At 50.7% G+C, this 15270-nt stretch overlaps 1 protein-coding gene across 1 annotated transcript; it reads right to left on the reverse strand.

Annotated features, from left to right (window-relative positions):
• Window positions 1-381: 381 nt before the first annotated feature.
• Window positions 382-2004, reverse strand: LOC129522788 (basic proline-rich protein-like). The gene has a single exon (XM_055345194.1). The coding sequence runs from the start codon at window positions 2002-2004 to the stop codon at window positions 382-384; it is 1623 nt and encodes a 540-aa protein (XP_055201169.1).
• Window positions 2005-15270: the final 13266 nt, after the last annotated feature.

The raw sequence follows: 15270 nt of genomic DNA on the forward strand, positions 1-15270 counted from the left end.
GGTAAAAACCTGCTTTAAACGGTGAAAGGGCGGCACCTGGGGGGCTCCGTGGTAGAGCATCTGCCTTTGGCTCAGGCGTGACCCCGGGGTCCCGGGATCGAGTCCCGCGTCGGGCTCCCTGCAGGGAGCCTGCTTCTCCCTCTGCCTGGGTCTCTGCCTCTCTCTCTGCGTCTCTCATGAAAAAAAAAAAAATAAAATGCTTAAAAAATAGACAGTGAAAGAGAGTAAAGTGCGGGGGTGCTGAATGGCCAGACTGACCGCAGTCCCAAGAGAAAAAAATCAAAAGATAGGAGCGGGTCCCAACTCGCACGGCCGAGCCGCGGCAGAGTCGGAATCTGGGGGAAGAGGGGGGCGTATTACTCTACTCCCGGCTCTCCAGGCTTACTTCCCTCTTCGCCCCGAGGCTGTGGACAATGGGACTGGATTGCTGGGCGGTGGGGGACGCAGAGCTGCCCGCGTGGGCGCGAGGGCCGCCGGCCGCTCCGCTGTCGCCCCCCGCGGCGGGGTGGGGGGACCAGAGAGGGCAGAGCCCAGGGCGCCTGCACTGACAGCAGCAGGTGCAGCCCCGCCCCGCTTCGGGCCACGGGGAGGGGGGGGCGGGTGAGCCGGGCTCCGTCCACGCGGAGGGGGGGGGGGGAGCCGGGCTCCGTCCACGCGGAGGGGGTTGGGGGTGAGCCGGGCTCCGTCCACGCGGAGGGGGGTGGGGGCGAGCCGGGCTCCGTCCACGCGGAGGGTGGTGGGGGTGAGCCGGCTCCGTCCACGCGGAGGGGGTGGGGGGGAGCCGGCTCCGTCCACGCGGAGGGGGGGGGGGAGCCGGGCTCCGTCCACGCGGAGGGGGTTGGGGGTGAGCCGGGCTCCGTCCACGCGGAGGGGGGTGGGGCGAGCCGGGCTCCGTCCACGCGGAGGGTGGTGGGGGTGAGCCGGCTCCGTCCACGCGGAGGGGGTGGGGGGAGCCGGCTCCGTCCACGCGGAGGGGGGTGGGGGGGAGCCGGGCTCCGTCCACGCGGAGGGGGTTGGGGGTGAGCCGGGCTCCGTCCACGCGGAGGGGGGTGGGGGCGAGCCGGGCTCCGTCCACGCGGAGGGTGGTGGGGGTGAGCCGGCTCCGTCCACGCGGAGGATGGTGGGGGGGCGAGCCGGCTCCGTCCACGCGGAGGGGGGCGGGGGGCGAGCCGGGCTCCGTCCACGCGGAGGAGGGGTGGGGGCGAGCCGGGCTCCGTCCACGCGGAGGATGGTGGGGGGGCGAGCCGGCTCCGTCCACGCGGAGGGGGGCGGGGGGCGAGCCGGGCTCCGTCCACGCGGAGGGGGGTGGGGGCGAGCCGGGCTCCGTCCACGCGGAGGATGGTGGGGGGGCGAGCCGGCTCCGTCCACGCGGAGGGGGGCGGGGGGCGAGCCGGGCTCCGTCCACGCGGAGGGGGGGTGGGGGCGAGCCGGGCTCCGTCCACGCGGAGGGGGGGCGGGGGGGAGCCGGGCTCCGTCCACGCGGAGGGGGGGTGGGGGCGAGCCGGGCTCCGTCCACGCGGAGGGGGGGCGGGGGGGAGCCGGGCTCCGTCCACGCGGAGGGGGGGTGGGGGCGAGCCGGCTCCGTCCACGCGGAGGGGGGGTGGGGGCGAGCCGGGCTCCGTCCACGCGGAGGATGGTGGGGGGGCGAGCCGGCTCCGTCCACGCGGAGGGGGGCGGGGGGCGAGCCGGCTCCGTCCACGCGCGTGCCGCCTGCCTCCTCGTTTCTTCCACTTCTGGGGCGGCTCGTCCGAGACCCCCATTCCCGAGGCCGCTGGGGGTCAGACGGTTTCCTCCCGCGGGTGAACCCGGAGGCGGGGCTCTGCTGGGGGAGGAGAGGCGCTGGGGGACCGAAGGCGGGTCCACACTTCCCTCCACGCACCGGGGAAGCCAATTTCTCCGGATCCCTAAACCCCTGAATGACAGAGGCCGGAGCTTGGGGCCCGCTACCTGCTGGGCCTGCGGCCGGGCCAAGGCCTGGACTTCTCCAAGCTGCGGTCTTCCCATCTGAGATCCTGAAGGAGTCTTGTTTTCTTTTTTCTTTTCTTTTCTTTCTTTTCCTTTCTTTTCTTCTTTTCTTTTCTTTTCTTTTCTTTCTTTTCTTTCTTACTTTCTTTTTTTCTTTTCTTTTTCTTGTTTTTTTTCTTTTCCTTTCTTTTCTTTTCTTCTTTTCTTGTTTTTCTTTCTTTTCTTGTTTTCTTTTCTTGTTTTTCTTTCTTTTCTTGTTTTCTTTTCTTTTCTTTCTTTTTTTTAAGACTTTATTTCCTTATTCCTGCGAGACCCAGAGAGAGGGCCAGAGACACAGGTAGAGAGAGAAGCAGGCTCCATGCAGGGAGCCCCAGGCAGGACTCGATCCCGGGACCCGGGGTCACGCCCTGGGCGGAGGCGGCGCTAAGCCCTGGAGCCCCCAGGCTCGCAGGTGGTGGAGACCGTGCAGGTAGAGAGCGCGCTGGAGGTGTTTGCTTCCCGTGGACCCTGCTTCCGGGCCTGCTCCTCTCCATTCGGTTCTGCGCGTCTTTACTGTGCTAATCTAACGGTGAGAATCGCGGTCAAAAGCATCCCCTTTCTCAAAAATCATGGAACAATACGCCGAAAAAGTGTAATTTTTACTACACCTAAATTGTAACTTAATATGCCTGAAAGGTTTTTGTTGTTGTTTTTTAGAAAAAGGCATTTATTGCATTTCAGACTATCAAGTCTCATTAAAATCCTATAACGCCATCATCTAGAAAGGCCCCTGCAGGGTTACAGTGGACAGGTTAAAATACGAAGGGTTCTCAGTGTAGAGAGAACAGAATTAAAGTACTTTAATCTTACTGTAAGTATGGATACAACGAGGTCAGTGTGGCTGCAGTTATATTTATCTGCCCAGGGGATTGGTTAAGCATTCAGAAAGCCTCAGCAGCCAATAAATTAAAAAAAAAAAAAAAAAGTGTCCTGTGGTTAAAGACAGTTTGTTTAAGCGATTCTTAAGGAAACTGCTGATTTTCCGTTAGCGTTTATGTTTCTTTAGTAAACAGAAGACTTGCATTGGGGGACTTGAACGATTTCCACCAACTGCAGTTCTTTCTCCGAAGCTTTGTGAAGTCGGAATATATTTTCCTGCTTTCCCTTCTCCCAAGCAGACGTGACTTCAGTCATCTGGACCCTCATGACATCGCATCACCAAGCTCTACCCCCCATCATAATCATTTGCGACTCTTGTCTTATTTCCTTTGCTAGATTTTTTAGCTTTTTTTTTTAATTTTTATTTATTTATGATAGTCACAGAGAGAGAGAGAGAGAGAGGCAGAGACACAGGCAGAGGGAGAAGCAGGCTCCATGCACTGGGAGCCCGATGTGGGATTCGATCCCGGGTCTCCAGGATCGCGCCCTGGGCCAAAGGCAGGTGCCAAACCGCTGCGCCCCCCAGGGATCCCAGATTTTTAGCTTTTTGAGGTCAGGGCTATATCTGAATAATATCACCACTCCTCACGGTGCTGAATGAATGAAAAAAACCAGTCATTGTTAACTGATAAAGCAGAATTAAGAAGGGATCCATTGTTGCATGGAGAACTGAATGAACGAAAAAAACATCAACAAACAGAATGGTGTTTCCTCAGTGTTCACTGGTAGGGGCAGCTTTCAGAACAATACACCGTGTCACAGGGAACCACAGTCCTCGATTGAGTAAGGACACGATCTTCCATTAACGCACCTATTATTTTTAAGTGAATGCTCCTGACTGAACCTGGAATTAGGACATGGGGACTGTAATCCCAGCTCGGTGACTAGCAAACTGGGGACATGTGGCCAAGCTGTTTGAGCCTCTGAATATCAGTTTCCTCCTGCATACAATGAAGGGATTGAAGTCAATTTTAGGTCATCCCCCAAGTTCCTTCCAGTTTTCATGTCCACTAAGTGTGGGGCTCTCTGTGTCTGTCTCAATGTTGGGGACACAGTGGATGCTCAGGAAACACCTGTGACTGACTCCAAGGAGTTGGTTAAGAAGTTTGATTTTGGGGGCCCCTGGGTGGCTCCGTGGTTGAGTGTCTGCCTTCAGCTCAAGTCATGACCTCGGGGTCCTGGAATCGAGTCCCACGTCGGGCTCCCTGAAGGGAGCCTGCTTCTCCCTCTGCCTGTGTCTCTGCCTCTCTTTCTCTGTCTCTCAGGAATAAATAAAATAAAATAAAATAAAATAAAATAAAATAAAATAAATAAAATAAAATAAAATAAAATAAAATAAAATAAAATAAAATAAAAAAGAAACTCTCTGGTTGGTTTTTTACCTCTGGATTTTTTTTTTTTTTTTGCCATCAGCTAAGAAATTTCTAAATGCTTAGGGAGCATCAAGGTCAATACTTTGGCAAAAAGTTTTGTTCAGTTTAGTTAGTGATATTGTATCACTTAATTTGGGGGCATGGGTAGCAGTACTACGTTTATATACGATGTCAAGGGGATACAGGAATTGTCTACCTTTCCGGTAACTTTCCTGTACATCTAAAATTATCTTTAAAAGAAAAGCTAAAAAAAAGTTTTTTAAATCGGCGAGATTTTTTTTTGGCATTTCCAGAAATGTATATTTTATTTTATTTTATTTTATTTGAAATGTATATTTTAACAACACATTCTTTATGGGAACATAATGCAAAACAGTAACCAATAACTGAACATAGCAAATTTCATTAAATGAACATGTTCCTTTTATACTTTTTCATGTTTTGAGCAGGTGGGTTATTTCTAACAAGCAAAATTTTTAAACATTAAAGGATACTCAGTGAAAACTTCATCTCTATTGTCAGCCACCCACCTGGTGTGTGCCCTTCCAGAGAGGTTTCATATACATGTGCATATATATCAGGGTTCTCCGGAGAAACAGAGCCAGTAGGTCATACAGTAGTCCCCCCTCATTCTCAGGGCGTGGGTTCCAAAACCTGCAGTGGGTGCCCGACGCCACAGATGGTACCAAACCTTAAATAGACACTGTCCTTTCCTGAGCACAGACACCTACGATAGAGTTTAATTGATGACTCAGGCCTAGTAAGAGATGAACAATGTAACTGACAATAAAATAGAACAATTATAACATGTTGTAATAGAAGCCCCGTGATCCTGGTCTCTCTTTCTCTCAAAATGCCTTACCCTGCTGCCCTCCTGCTTCCTGTGATGATGTGAGGTGATAAAAGGCCCACCTGACAAGATAAAGTGATGTGACGGATGTAGGCACTTGGATGTACTTAGCTTCAGGCCACTATTGACTTTCTGCCAATATATACTTTCTGGAGCACTTCTGAAAGGACTTTATATCTACCGCATGGTCCCATCCCTTCCGGATCACCTTCACTGACTTCTCTCCATGAACTTGCTGAAACAAGTAACAACCCAGCCATCCATCACTTAACTGAGCGAATGTTTAGCTTTTTTTTTTTTTTAAGATTTTATTTATTTATTCATTAGAGACACACACAGAGAGAGGCAGAGACACAGGCAGAGGGAGAAGCAGGCTCCCTATAGGGAGCCCGATGCGGGACTCAATCCTGGGACCCCGGGGGTCACGACCTGAGCCGAAGGCGGACACTCAACCGCTGAGCCCCCCCCCCCCCCCCCCCCGGCATCCCAGAATGTTTCACTTTTATTTAAGGGGGAAAAAAAGATATTTGTGTTACAAGGGCAGGCATCTCCAGTATCCAAGTGCTCAGAATACATATTCTAGGCCTTTCTTTACTTACTGCTGTGGCTCCTGCAATGTCAGAGATCCTCCCATTCTCTTAAAAATCATTTTTATGCTCCCCTGCAGAAAAGAGCAGAATGATAAATAAACAAATACATAAGTATTGTTTTGTCAGTGACCCACTTTTCCATCTCTCATTTTGCTGACTTCTAAAACCTCTTAAATGGTTTATTTCCAGGATCGTCTGCTACTTGATTACACGACATTTTAAAACTTTTGTTGACCAGGAAAGCAGCGGTTGGTGACACGCCCTCAGCTTCCAAGGAACATGCTGCTTCCTTGGCTGCCTTGCCATCCTCTCATTTTCTGTCTTGTGCTCATCCATTTACCGTGGGGCAGGCACCTGGGGTCCCTCTTGCTCCTCCACTGTGTCCGGAACCCTAGAGGCAGCTTCCAGAAGCTTCTCTTTCTTTATCTGCAAACTGGAGATGCGAAGTTCTGCTTCCCAAGCCCCTTTCACAATTGAGACCATGTCTGGGAAAGCTCTTTATTCAGAACCTACCAACACTAAGGTTTAATAAATATTCACTCGACTCCAGATTCTTCTAGTTCTTTCTCTTCTTTATCTTTCTCCATCCCTCCTTTTCCCCTCTCGTCTTTCTCCCCCTCCATCCCCTCCCCACGTGCTGCCTTTCTTTCCTGCTGACTGGTCTCTCCGCAGGCTCCGCGGCACACTTTCCTTCACCTCCCTTGTGAAACGCAGTCGTAGATTCCTGATCAGGAAGGATGGTGGCAATGGGGCAGGACCCTACTTGACCATTTTATCAGCAAAGCCTAATAGGAAATAAGAATGAGGGCTGTTAAAAAAATATATAAAGAGCTCCGTGTCATCCAGTATGAGAACTTCGATATATCCACGTCATGAAAATATGCCTCCCTGTCTCAGATGATCCTCTCGTGTGCACACCAGCTGCACACTCAGGGTTGGGTCAGCAGGCAGGAGACCAGGAGTAGCAAACAGGTGGCCTCCATCTACACCTGCTCCCCAGACCAGGTCTATGTGGGCACAAGGGTTTTACACGGAAACTTTGTCCTATAAATCCCAGTTCCTAGCATCTCCCGAAAAATGAGAAAACCTGGCAATCCTGGGTGCCCAGTTCTGCATGCCCACAATCGTCAGGAGATGGGTTGTAGGTGTGCCCACTAGAAAGGGCTCTAGCAAGGGTTCTATATTTCACCCGCATCCCAAGTACTTCCCAGTGTAAGGACTGGGCTGATGTCACTTATCTGTTGTCTGCCTAGAGCTCTGAAAGCATTTGGGTTCAGGAGATCTGTGTTCTCCTTCCCCTACAGCCTGTCCTGTGGGACTATGAAGGTAGGGGACTAGAGAAAAGTAGGACAAGAGAGAAGACACTCTAGGTTTCTTGTTGTTTGGGTTTTTTTTTTTTTAAGGTTTTATATATTTATTTGAGAGACAGGGAATGTGTGAGAGTGCATGGAGGGCAGGGCATGCAGGGAGGCAGAGGGAGGGGGAGAAACAGACGCCCCGCTGAGCAGGGAGCCCGAGGTGGGCTCAATCCCAGGACCCCAGGATCATGATCTGAGCTGAAGGCAGAGGTTTATCAACCAACAGAGCCGCCCATGCACCCCCCGAGGCTCCTTTTTAATTGTGGTAAAATAAACAACACAAAAACTGTTACTTAGCCATTTTTAAGTGTACGATTCAGTGGCATTAATGACATTCTCAGTGTTGTGGACGCATCACCACTATATTCCCAAAACTCTTCACTACCCCAAAGAGAAACTCTGTACCTATTAAGAAGAACCCCCCCCCCAATTCCTTCCCACTCGCTCAGCATCTGGAAAGCTCTAGACTACTTCCCATCCCATCAATTGGCTTACCCTAGGTACCTCATCCAAGTGTAATCATACAATGTCTGTCCTTGTGTGTCTGGCTTATTTCGCTTAGCATGACGTTTTCCGGGTTTCTCCACATTGCAGCAGGTGTCTATTCTTTTTTTAAAAAAATTTTTAAAATGATTTTATTTATTCATTCATGAGAGACACACACACAGAGAGAGGCAGAGACACAGGAGGAGGGAGAAGCAGGCTCCATGCAGGGAGCCCGACGTGGGACTCCATCCCAGGTCTCCAGGATCACGCCCCGGGTGGAAGGCAGCGCTAAACCGCTGAGCCACCCGGGCTGCCTGCAGGTGTCTATTCTTCATTCCTTTTGATGGCTGAACAAAATGCCATCGTGTGGATATAGCACATTTCGATTATCCATTCACCCCTTCATTGACACTTGGGTGGCTTCCACCTTTTGGCTCCTGTGACTAGCGTGGCTTTGAACATGGGTGCGCAAATATCCTTTCGAGTCTCTTTCAATCCCTTGGCGTATATAGATCTAGGAATGGACCCGTACATGACATGGCAATTCTAAGTTTAGCTTCTTAAAGGAACCACAAACTGTTTCCCACGGTGACCACATCATTTTATCTTCCCACCTCTGAACTTGAAACAACCAATCATATTCAAGTGGAAGAGAGTCATGTTTATATCCTTGTTCTTCCCCATTTTTCCTAAAAGTACATGTTAACTGTTGGCTTTTCAAAAGACCACCAGAGAGATCTGTTGACCAATCAAAACCATTTTATTAAGCCAATTACAGGAAGTTGTATTACTATATCTTTAAAGGTGTTAGCATAGTCCCAGAAAGGGAAAGGCAGTGGGGGGTGTCTGGTCTCAGCGACTTTAGGGCAGGTCTTGGAAGCTGAGTCACTGGTGGGCACTGATGGCTTTGGGTTGGTGGGCACCAGGAAGTGAGCATCTTGAGGCCAATCTTCATTAAAAAAGAAAAAAAAAGCTGTTGGTCTTGATAAGAAAGCTCTTCTAGTTAGCTCACAGTCTTATCTTCCAGAAGCAAATATGTATTTACTGGACCAAGTAGATAAAGTAGTTTCTGATGTGGGGACAGCATGCCCCGTCCCACTATTGTGTAGCACAGGCACAGCAAATGCTGTTGGTCTCCATCCTCACGGGTAAGGAGGGAAGACTCCGTCCTTTCATATCATGGATCCACTGAGTGAAAGGCACAGCAGGAAAAGCAGCGATGGAGGGACCATCGGCGAGAGAGCTGGGATGAGCTGTCAGGTGGCCATCGTGACCCTTCAGGCCAGGTCTCTAACCCTAGATCAAGAAGAACCTCTGGGCTCTCTGGAATCCAAACTTGTGAATGTTTTGCTTTAATATTATAGAAACCACATGCCCAGTGTTCTCAGTCTGGTCAGCCGTGGGGGTCATGGGTCTCCCCTCCTTTCCTCGGTCAGAAAACTGACACACACACAGTCCCTCTCCTGCCCACACCCTCCGAACCTCCACTTAGTCAAAACCTGGCAAAGAACGATGAGAAAAACTGGGCCAGCTTCACAAGACTCTGCATTGTTTAGAGACACAGGGAAAAAAGGAGCATGTTTGTTCACTTTAATCTGATGGGCAGTTGTGTGAGTTGTTGTTTCGATCCTTACGAGCTGTTGTATGGATTGCAATTCCTACATTTTTAAAAATAATAAAATCAGAATTTCACAACAGGTTTTTTGTTTGTTTGGTTCTTTTTTGTTTTTTTTGCCAAAGGGCCACAATGATGGGCTAGATTTTGTGTTAAATATAACTTTGAGTTTCCGACCGCCCAGTGAAACCACCAGCGAGAAGTCAAAGAAAACTGTGTCGGTCAGAACTCGTCTTGGGAAAGTACTTTGTTTATTGGAAAGAGATAGTTCCAGAAGCACCTTGGGCTGAGAGGGTGGGGTCCCAAGAAGACTACTAAATAGCCCTAATGAAGTAAGTCAGCCGCTTTTCACGGAGCCTCAGTTGCGTTAACGGGAGGCCAGCTGTGCAGCGGAGCTATGAATCGGTTTTGTGTGTGTCAGTTTGAGAGCGGAAGCGAGAGGAAAGCAGACTCGCTCCGTGTAAGGGAAGGAGGAGACCAGGCGAGGTTGGGCCTTGGAAGGAGAGAGAGGGAGACAGCCATCAGCCACGGAACATCAAAGCACAGATGGAAACGAAATAGCTCGTGTTTGCTGTAACATATGTGATTGTGAATTCGAGGCTAACGTGTCAAAGGCGCTACTGACATTTGGGGCCACATACTTGTTCCCTGAGGGGGCTGCCCCGCGCTGGGGCTGCTGAGCTGCATCCCCCGCTGCTGACCACCAACCAGTGGCATCTGCCTCCTTCCGTCAGCTCTGAGGACCTAAAATGTGTCTGGGCATCACCACGTGCCACCCTGGGAAGCAAAAGCATCACTGGCTGAGAAGCACTGTCGTATCCGCAGCAAAGCTGGAGAGGCCAACAAGATGAAGATTCTAACGGGGAGGGACGGTAGGCTAATTTCACTGGGACGCTTCACTCCTGTCCCAACGTTGTAGATCTGAGCCTCGGCCTCCAAGTTTCTGATCAACAGTCTGACACCTGTTGCAAAGGCACGATGAAACAGGGGCACCTGGGTGGCTCAGCGGTTGGGCATCTGCCTTTGGCTCAGGTCGTGACCTCGGGGTCCTGGGATCGAGTCCTGCATCGGGCTCCCCGCAGGGAGCCTGCTTCTCCCTCTGCTTGTGTCTCTGCCTCTCTCTGTGTGTCTCTCATGAATAAATAAACGAAATCTTTATAAAAAAAAAAAACAAAAAAAGAAATGGATCCCATGGGGGTTCCTAATTCCTCTTTCTTCAAATATTCCTTTCTTACAGCATTTACTTTATTCCTTCACACCTGCGTATCTGTTGCCTGTGCAGGCTGTAGGCTCTTCTGTTACAACAACCGTCCAACACGACGTCTGAAATGTCCGAAGGCTAAAGTCACGAACTGCCAGGCCCGCTGCCTTGCTTGGCCTGTGGCTGTGTCTTATTTGGCTCTTTGACACATCCAGAACGTTGACATTAACGTAGAGATTTACCACTTTCCTGAAAGGGTCACAAGATGGTTCAACAGCGGACCTGCGCTGCCGCATAAGCAGGGATCCGTAGTTCCCGGAGCTGACCATCAGCTTCCTCCTGAGGAGAGGTGCCCACTCAGCAGTTGGCAGAGCTCCCTGTATCGTCTTGACATTGCTCTTCTTGCTCCTTGTCTTGCCACGTTACTGGCCCGGCCCCTGAAGGTATGTGAATTTTCAACCACTAGTGTAAGTGCCCCTGGACTGTTGATGATCACTGGTCTCGGATTTCACATTGGGTGTCCTGATATTGTGTGGGGGGGACACAAGGAAACAGAGGTCTCCATAGAGCAATGTGACGTGAAGCTGGGTTTATTCCTTTGACCAAGGAGAACTGCCTTACTCAAGTGCAAAATCAGCTGGTCTTTCTGAACAAAAACTGAAAGGGCTAGCCATGAGTTGCAGAGAAAGTACATCAAATACGTACTGAGTATAAGCCCGAGGCAGGTTGCAAATTCCTCTTTGCCATTGGCCATGGCCCAAAAGCAGGATGAACGTTCTGGAAGAGAACCACCGCAGACGCTGTGGGGCACAAGCCAGCTTAGCGCCGTGTAAATCTGGATGTGCACGCTGAGGACTGGTAGGAAATTGTTCAACAATGACGAATAATAGTCACGATTTTTGTTTAAAGATGTATTTATTTATGTGTGAGAGAGAGGGAGTGGGATGTGGGGAGGGACACAGGGAGAATCTCAAGCCGAATCTGCACTGACTGGGCTCGATCCCCGGACCCCGAGATCAGGACCCGAGTTGAAATCAACTCAGATGCTTAGCTGCCTAAGCCACCCAGGCGCCCCAGTGGAACTATGATTCAGAGTCAGGTGGCTCTCGGCATGACTGAGACAAGAGGTCGCCCGGGGTCTTGTTTGATCCTTGACACTAGATCTCTCCGGATCGCTCGGTGGTGGTAGGCAGAGGCCATCCAGTGCGCTGGAGTTGGGCTCCTCCAGTCCTGCAGCCCACTCTTTCCTCGTACCTCTGGGGAGTTTCCTGGGCCCTGGAACTTCCCTAGCACGACACTAGAGCATTGTACCGCGCAGATGCTCCCGGCTCCCAGCTCCACGGGGAAATAACAGTATTTCCCCAAACAGGACTTTCATTCTCTCCAGACAATGTGATAAATCAGTCAATCTCATGCCCATGGATTTGGAACATGAAAGTACATTATTGCTTTATCAGTGGACCTGCTTTTAGGCAAACACATCGAAACAGGCTTCATGCCCCTTGATCTGTAGTTGACAGGATGATTAATAACCATTTGACATTTTAAAAGTGAATTCTCAAGGCATGACAAGTAGATGGAAATACTAACCAGTCAGCGTGTTTACAAAGTACTTGTCTCCCATGAATCCAGTAACGTGATGGTCCTTTTGATTTGGGTCACAAGATTATTAGAACATCTTGTCCTGAGGAAAGAGAGAAAAGGAACCCCTCGAAGATGTTGTAAGTACAATAGCACTTAAGGAGATGAGATTTTGATATATTTGGATAGTTTATGGCTTCTAGTGACTTGTCCTTAAAATTTCTGTCCTTAATGTCACCTTCCTTTACATTTTTTAAATTGCGGTAAAGTATATATCATAATACTTCCCAGTACATAATATTTCCCATTTTCACTATTTTTAAGTGTATAGTTCAGTACCCTAATTTACTTCTTTTTAAAATTGCTTTTTTGCTGATAAAAAATTGTAGAAGACAAATTCGTTTAGGTCTAGTTTCATATATCTAAACAGGGGCCCAGTCTATGCCAGGGAAAACCCTGGGCCCCCATTCTTTCCCCCCAAAAAGCCTCTGAAATTAAAGACGGAAGACCATGGCTAGGGATAGATTCCAGTGTTTATAAAGAATAGAACTCCAGGGGCGCCTGGGAGGCGCAGTCTGTGGAGTGTCTGACTCTTGGTTTCTGCTCAGGTCACGATCTCAGGGTCATGAGATCGAGTCCCCACATTGAAGCCCTGCATCGGGCTCCATGCTCTCTCCATCTCCCTCTGCTTCTCTCTAAAATAAATAAATCAATCTTACAAAAAAAAAACAAACAAACAAAACTTCAGTTACTCTTCTCTTTTCATATCCAATATGGAGTGAATAGATCATGTAGAAACAATAAGATATTATATTAAGATTTGGTGAGATGAAAAACGCTGACCTCGAGCGAAGAAGCCATGGTCCGACAGTTTATCAACTATTGGTTGATAAGTTTCAACCTATTTATCTTATTTTTATGGTCTCTAAAAATCATAATGACAAAATACACAAAGCAACAGTAAAATTTGAGTAATCAAGTGTTGTTTATTTACCTTAATAATGATTAGTCTTTTAAAATATAAGCAGAAATAGGATTGCCTGGCTGTCTCCATCAGTAGAGCTCACAACATTTGATTTCACAATCGTTAAGTTTGAGCCTCAGGCGGCAGCAGGTAGAGCTTACTTTAAAAATATATATATATGTAAACATATTTATATATAAATGTATACATATATATGCAGAAATAAGATTGGATGCATATTTTGAACTTTTTTGTCTTCACATAAAGCAAAGAAACTATTTGCTTCAAATGTATTTCAGGCCTTACATAGGCCAGATATTCCCAGACAGTGACCGCCGGTAAGGAGTTGTTGGCTGGCCCCACCGTCGATCCTTGGAAACCTGCGAACCAAATCCTCTCCCTGCAAGTTCCCAGCATATCTCCCAGCCCCATAATAAAAGACAAGGTTTTTTCTATTTTCTCAGTGGGAGTGCTGCTCTGGCATTTTCTCTGGATTTATAAAATACTTCACTTCACCCTATCTCTTCGTGGTCCTCAAAATTAATCTTGATCAATGTAGGATTGTTTTTTATGATGCTGCACTCTTTCACCTTCCTGTGTAGTGTCATTTCACAAATTCGGACATGGGAACTATTAAAAGGACAGAGAAATTCCTATAGCTACACAAAGTATCGTCCCATAACAAAAGCCATTATTTTCATCTTATATTTCAGTGGCCTTTTTCTCCAGGGCAAAATAAATCCGATTTATTGGATATAAAATCCGATTTAAATGGATTGCACCTCGGCTATTAGTTCGCAGACCTCTGCCTGCAATCCCAGAAGCTGCCACCAGGTGGTGGTGAGTGAGCCGTTTTGGATGCGAAGGCTAGTGGGGGGGAAGGGGAGGGGAGGCTGGTGGGGGAGGGGGAGGGGAGGAGGAGGGAGAAGGCAGGGGGAGGGGAGGAGGGAGGAGGAAGGGGAAGAGAAGAGGAAAGGGAAGGGGGAGGGGAGGAGAAAGGGAAGAGGAAGGGGAAGAGGAGGGGGAGGAGAAGAGGTAGAGGAAGAGAAGAGAAGAGAGGAAATCAAATCACAACAAAAAAATGTCAGGTCATCATAAGTCAACAAACTGCATCAGGACCCGGGGGGCTCAGTAGTTGAGCGTCAGCCTCCGGCCCAGGGCGTGACCCCGGGGTCCCGGATCGAGTCCTGCGTCGGGTCCCACAGGGAGCCTGCTTCTCCCTCCGCCTAGGTCTCTGCCTCTCTCTCTGGGTCTTGTGAATAAATGAATAAGTCGTTTTATTACAGCATGTACTGGCAGGTGTTCAGTAAACAGAGCTGGGGGGCCAAGCCCCGTCCTCCCCATCCCGTCTGGCTCCAGCGCACATCATCTCCGCATCTCCCCCTCCTCCCCCTCCTCCCCCTCCATCCCGTCCACCTCCTCCTCCACCCCCTCCCCCTCCTCCACCTCCCCCTCCTCCCCCTCCCTCCTCCCCCTCCTCCCCCTCCTCCCCCTCCATCCCGTCCACCCCCTCCCCCTCCTCCACCTCCTCCCCCTCCCCCACCTCCTCCACCTCCTCCTCCTCCCCCTCCCCCTCCTCCCCCTCCTCCCCCTCCATCCCGTCCACCTCCTCCTCCACCCCCTCCCCCTCCTCCACCTCCCCCTCCTCCCCCTCCCCCACCTCCTCCACCTCCTCCTCCTCCTCCACCTCCTCCTTCGGGGTGGGGGGCGGAGGGGCGCCCTCCGTCTCCGGCAGGAGGTTCTCTGGCACTAGAGGGCTGCGGGGTCCATCATGCTCGCGCTCGTGTGTGTGTGTGTGTGTGTGTGTGCGCGCGCGCGTGAGCCGGACACCCCGGAAGGCAGCCCGAGGGCCGGCCCTCAACCAGCACAGCAAGGAGCCGCGTGGCCGCCGCCGCCTCCCGGGCAGGGCCAAGAAGCTTCCAGGCGCGTCGGAGCGGGTCGGAGAGGGTCGGGGTCCGGGTCCGGGTCCGGAGCCGGTGGGGAAGCTGCGCCTTTGCACGTGTCGACTCGGGGCCTGTCCTGCCTGCTCGGTCACCCGCGCCCCTGAGCCCCCGGCTCTTGCCCAGGTGGGCTCGCAGCCGTCCTGGCGCCGGTGGCCCTCACATACCCGCACGCACCCACATACACACCTGCACATACACCCGCACACACACCCGCACACACTCCCGCACACACTCCCGCACACACACCCACACATACCTGCACACATACCCACACACACACCCGCACACACACCCACATATACCTGCACACATACCCACACACACACCCGCACACACACCCGCACACACACCCACACATACCTGCACACATACCTGCACACATACCCGCACACACGCCCCTACGCAGGCCCGCACATCCCCACACAC

Source organism: Nyctereutes procyonoides, unplaced genomic scaffold, assembly GCF_905146905.1.
Source record: "Nyctereutes procyonoides isolate TBG_1078 unplaced genomic scaffold, NYPRO_anot_genome, whole genome shotgun sequence".
Taxonomy (NCBI): Eukaryota; Metazoa; Chordata; class Mammalia; order Carnivora; family Canidae; genus Nyctereutes; species Nyctereutes procyonoides.

Bases quoted from the DNA above. Each gene is read 5' to 3' on its own strand.
- LOC129522788 (XM_055345194.1), bottom strand. From the start codon at position 2,004: ATGGGAAGACCGCAGCTTGGAGAAGTCCAGGCCTTGGCCCGGCCGCAG.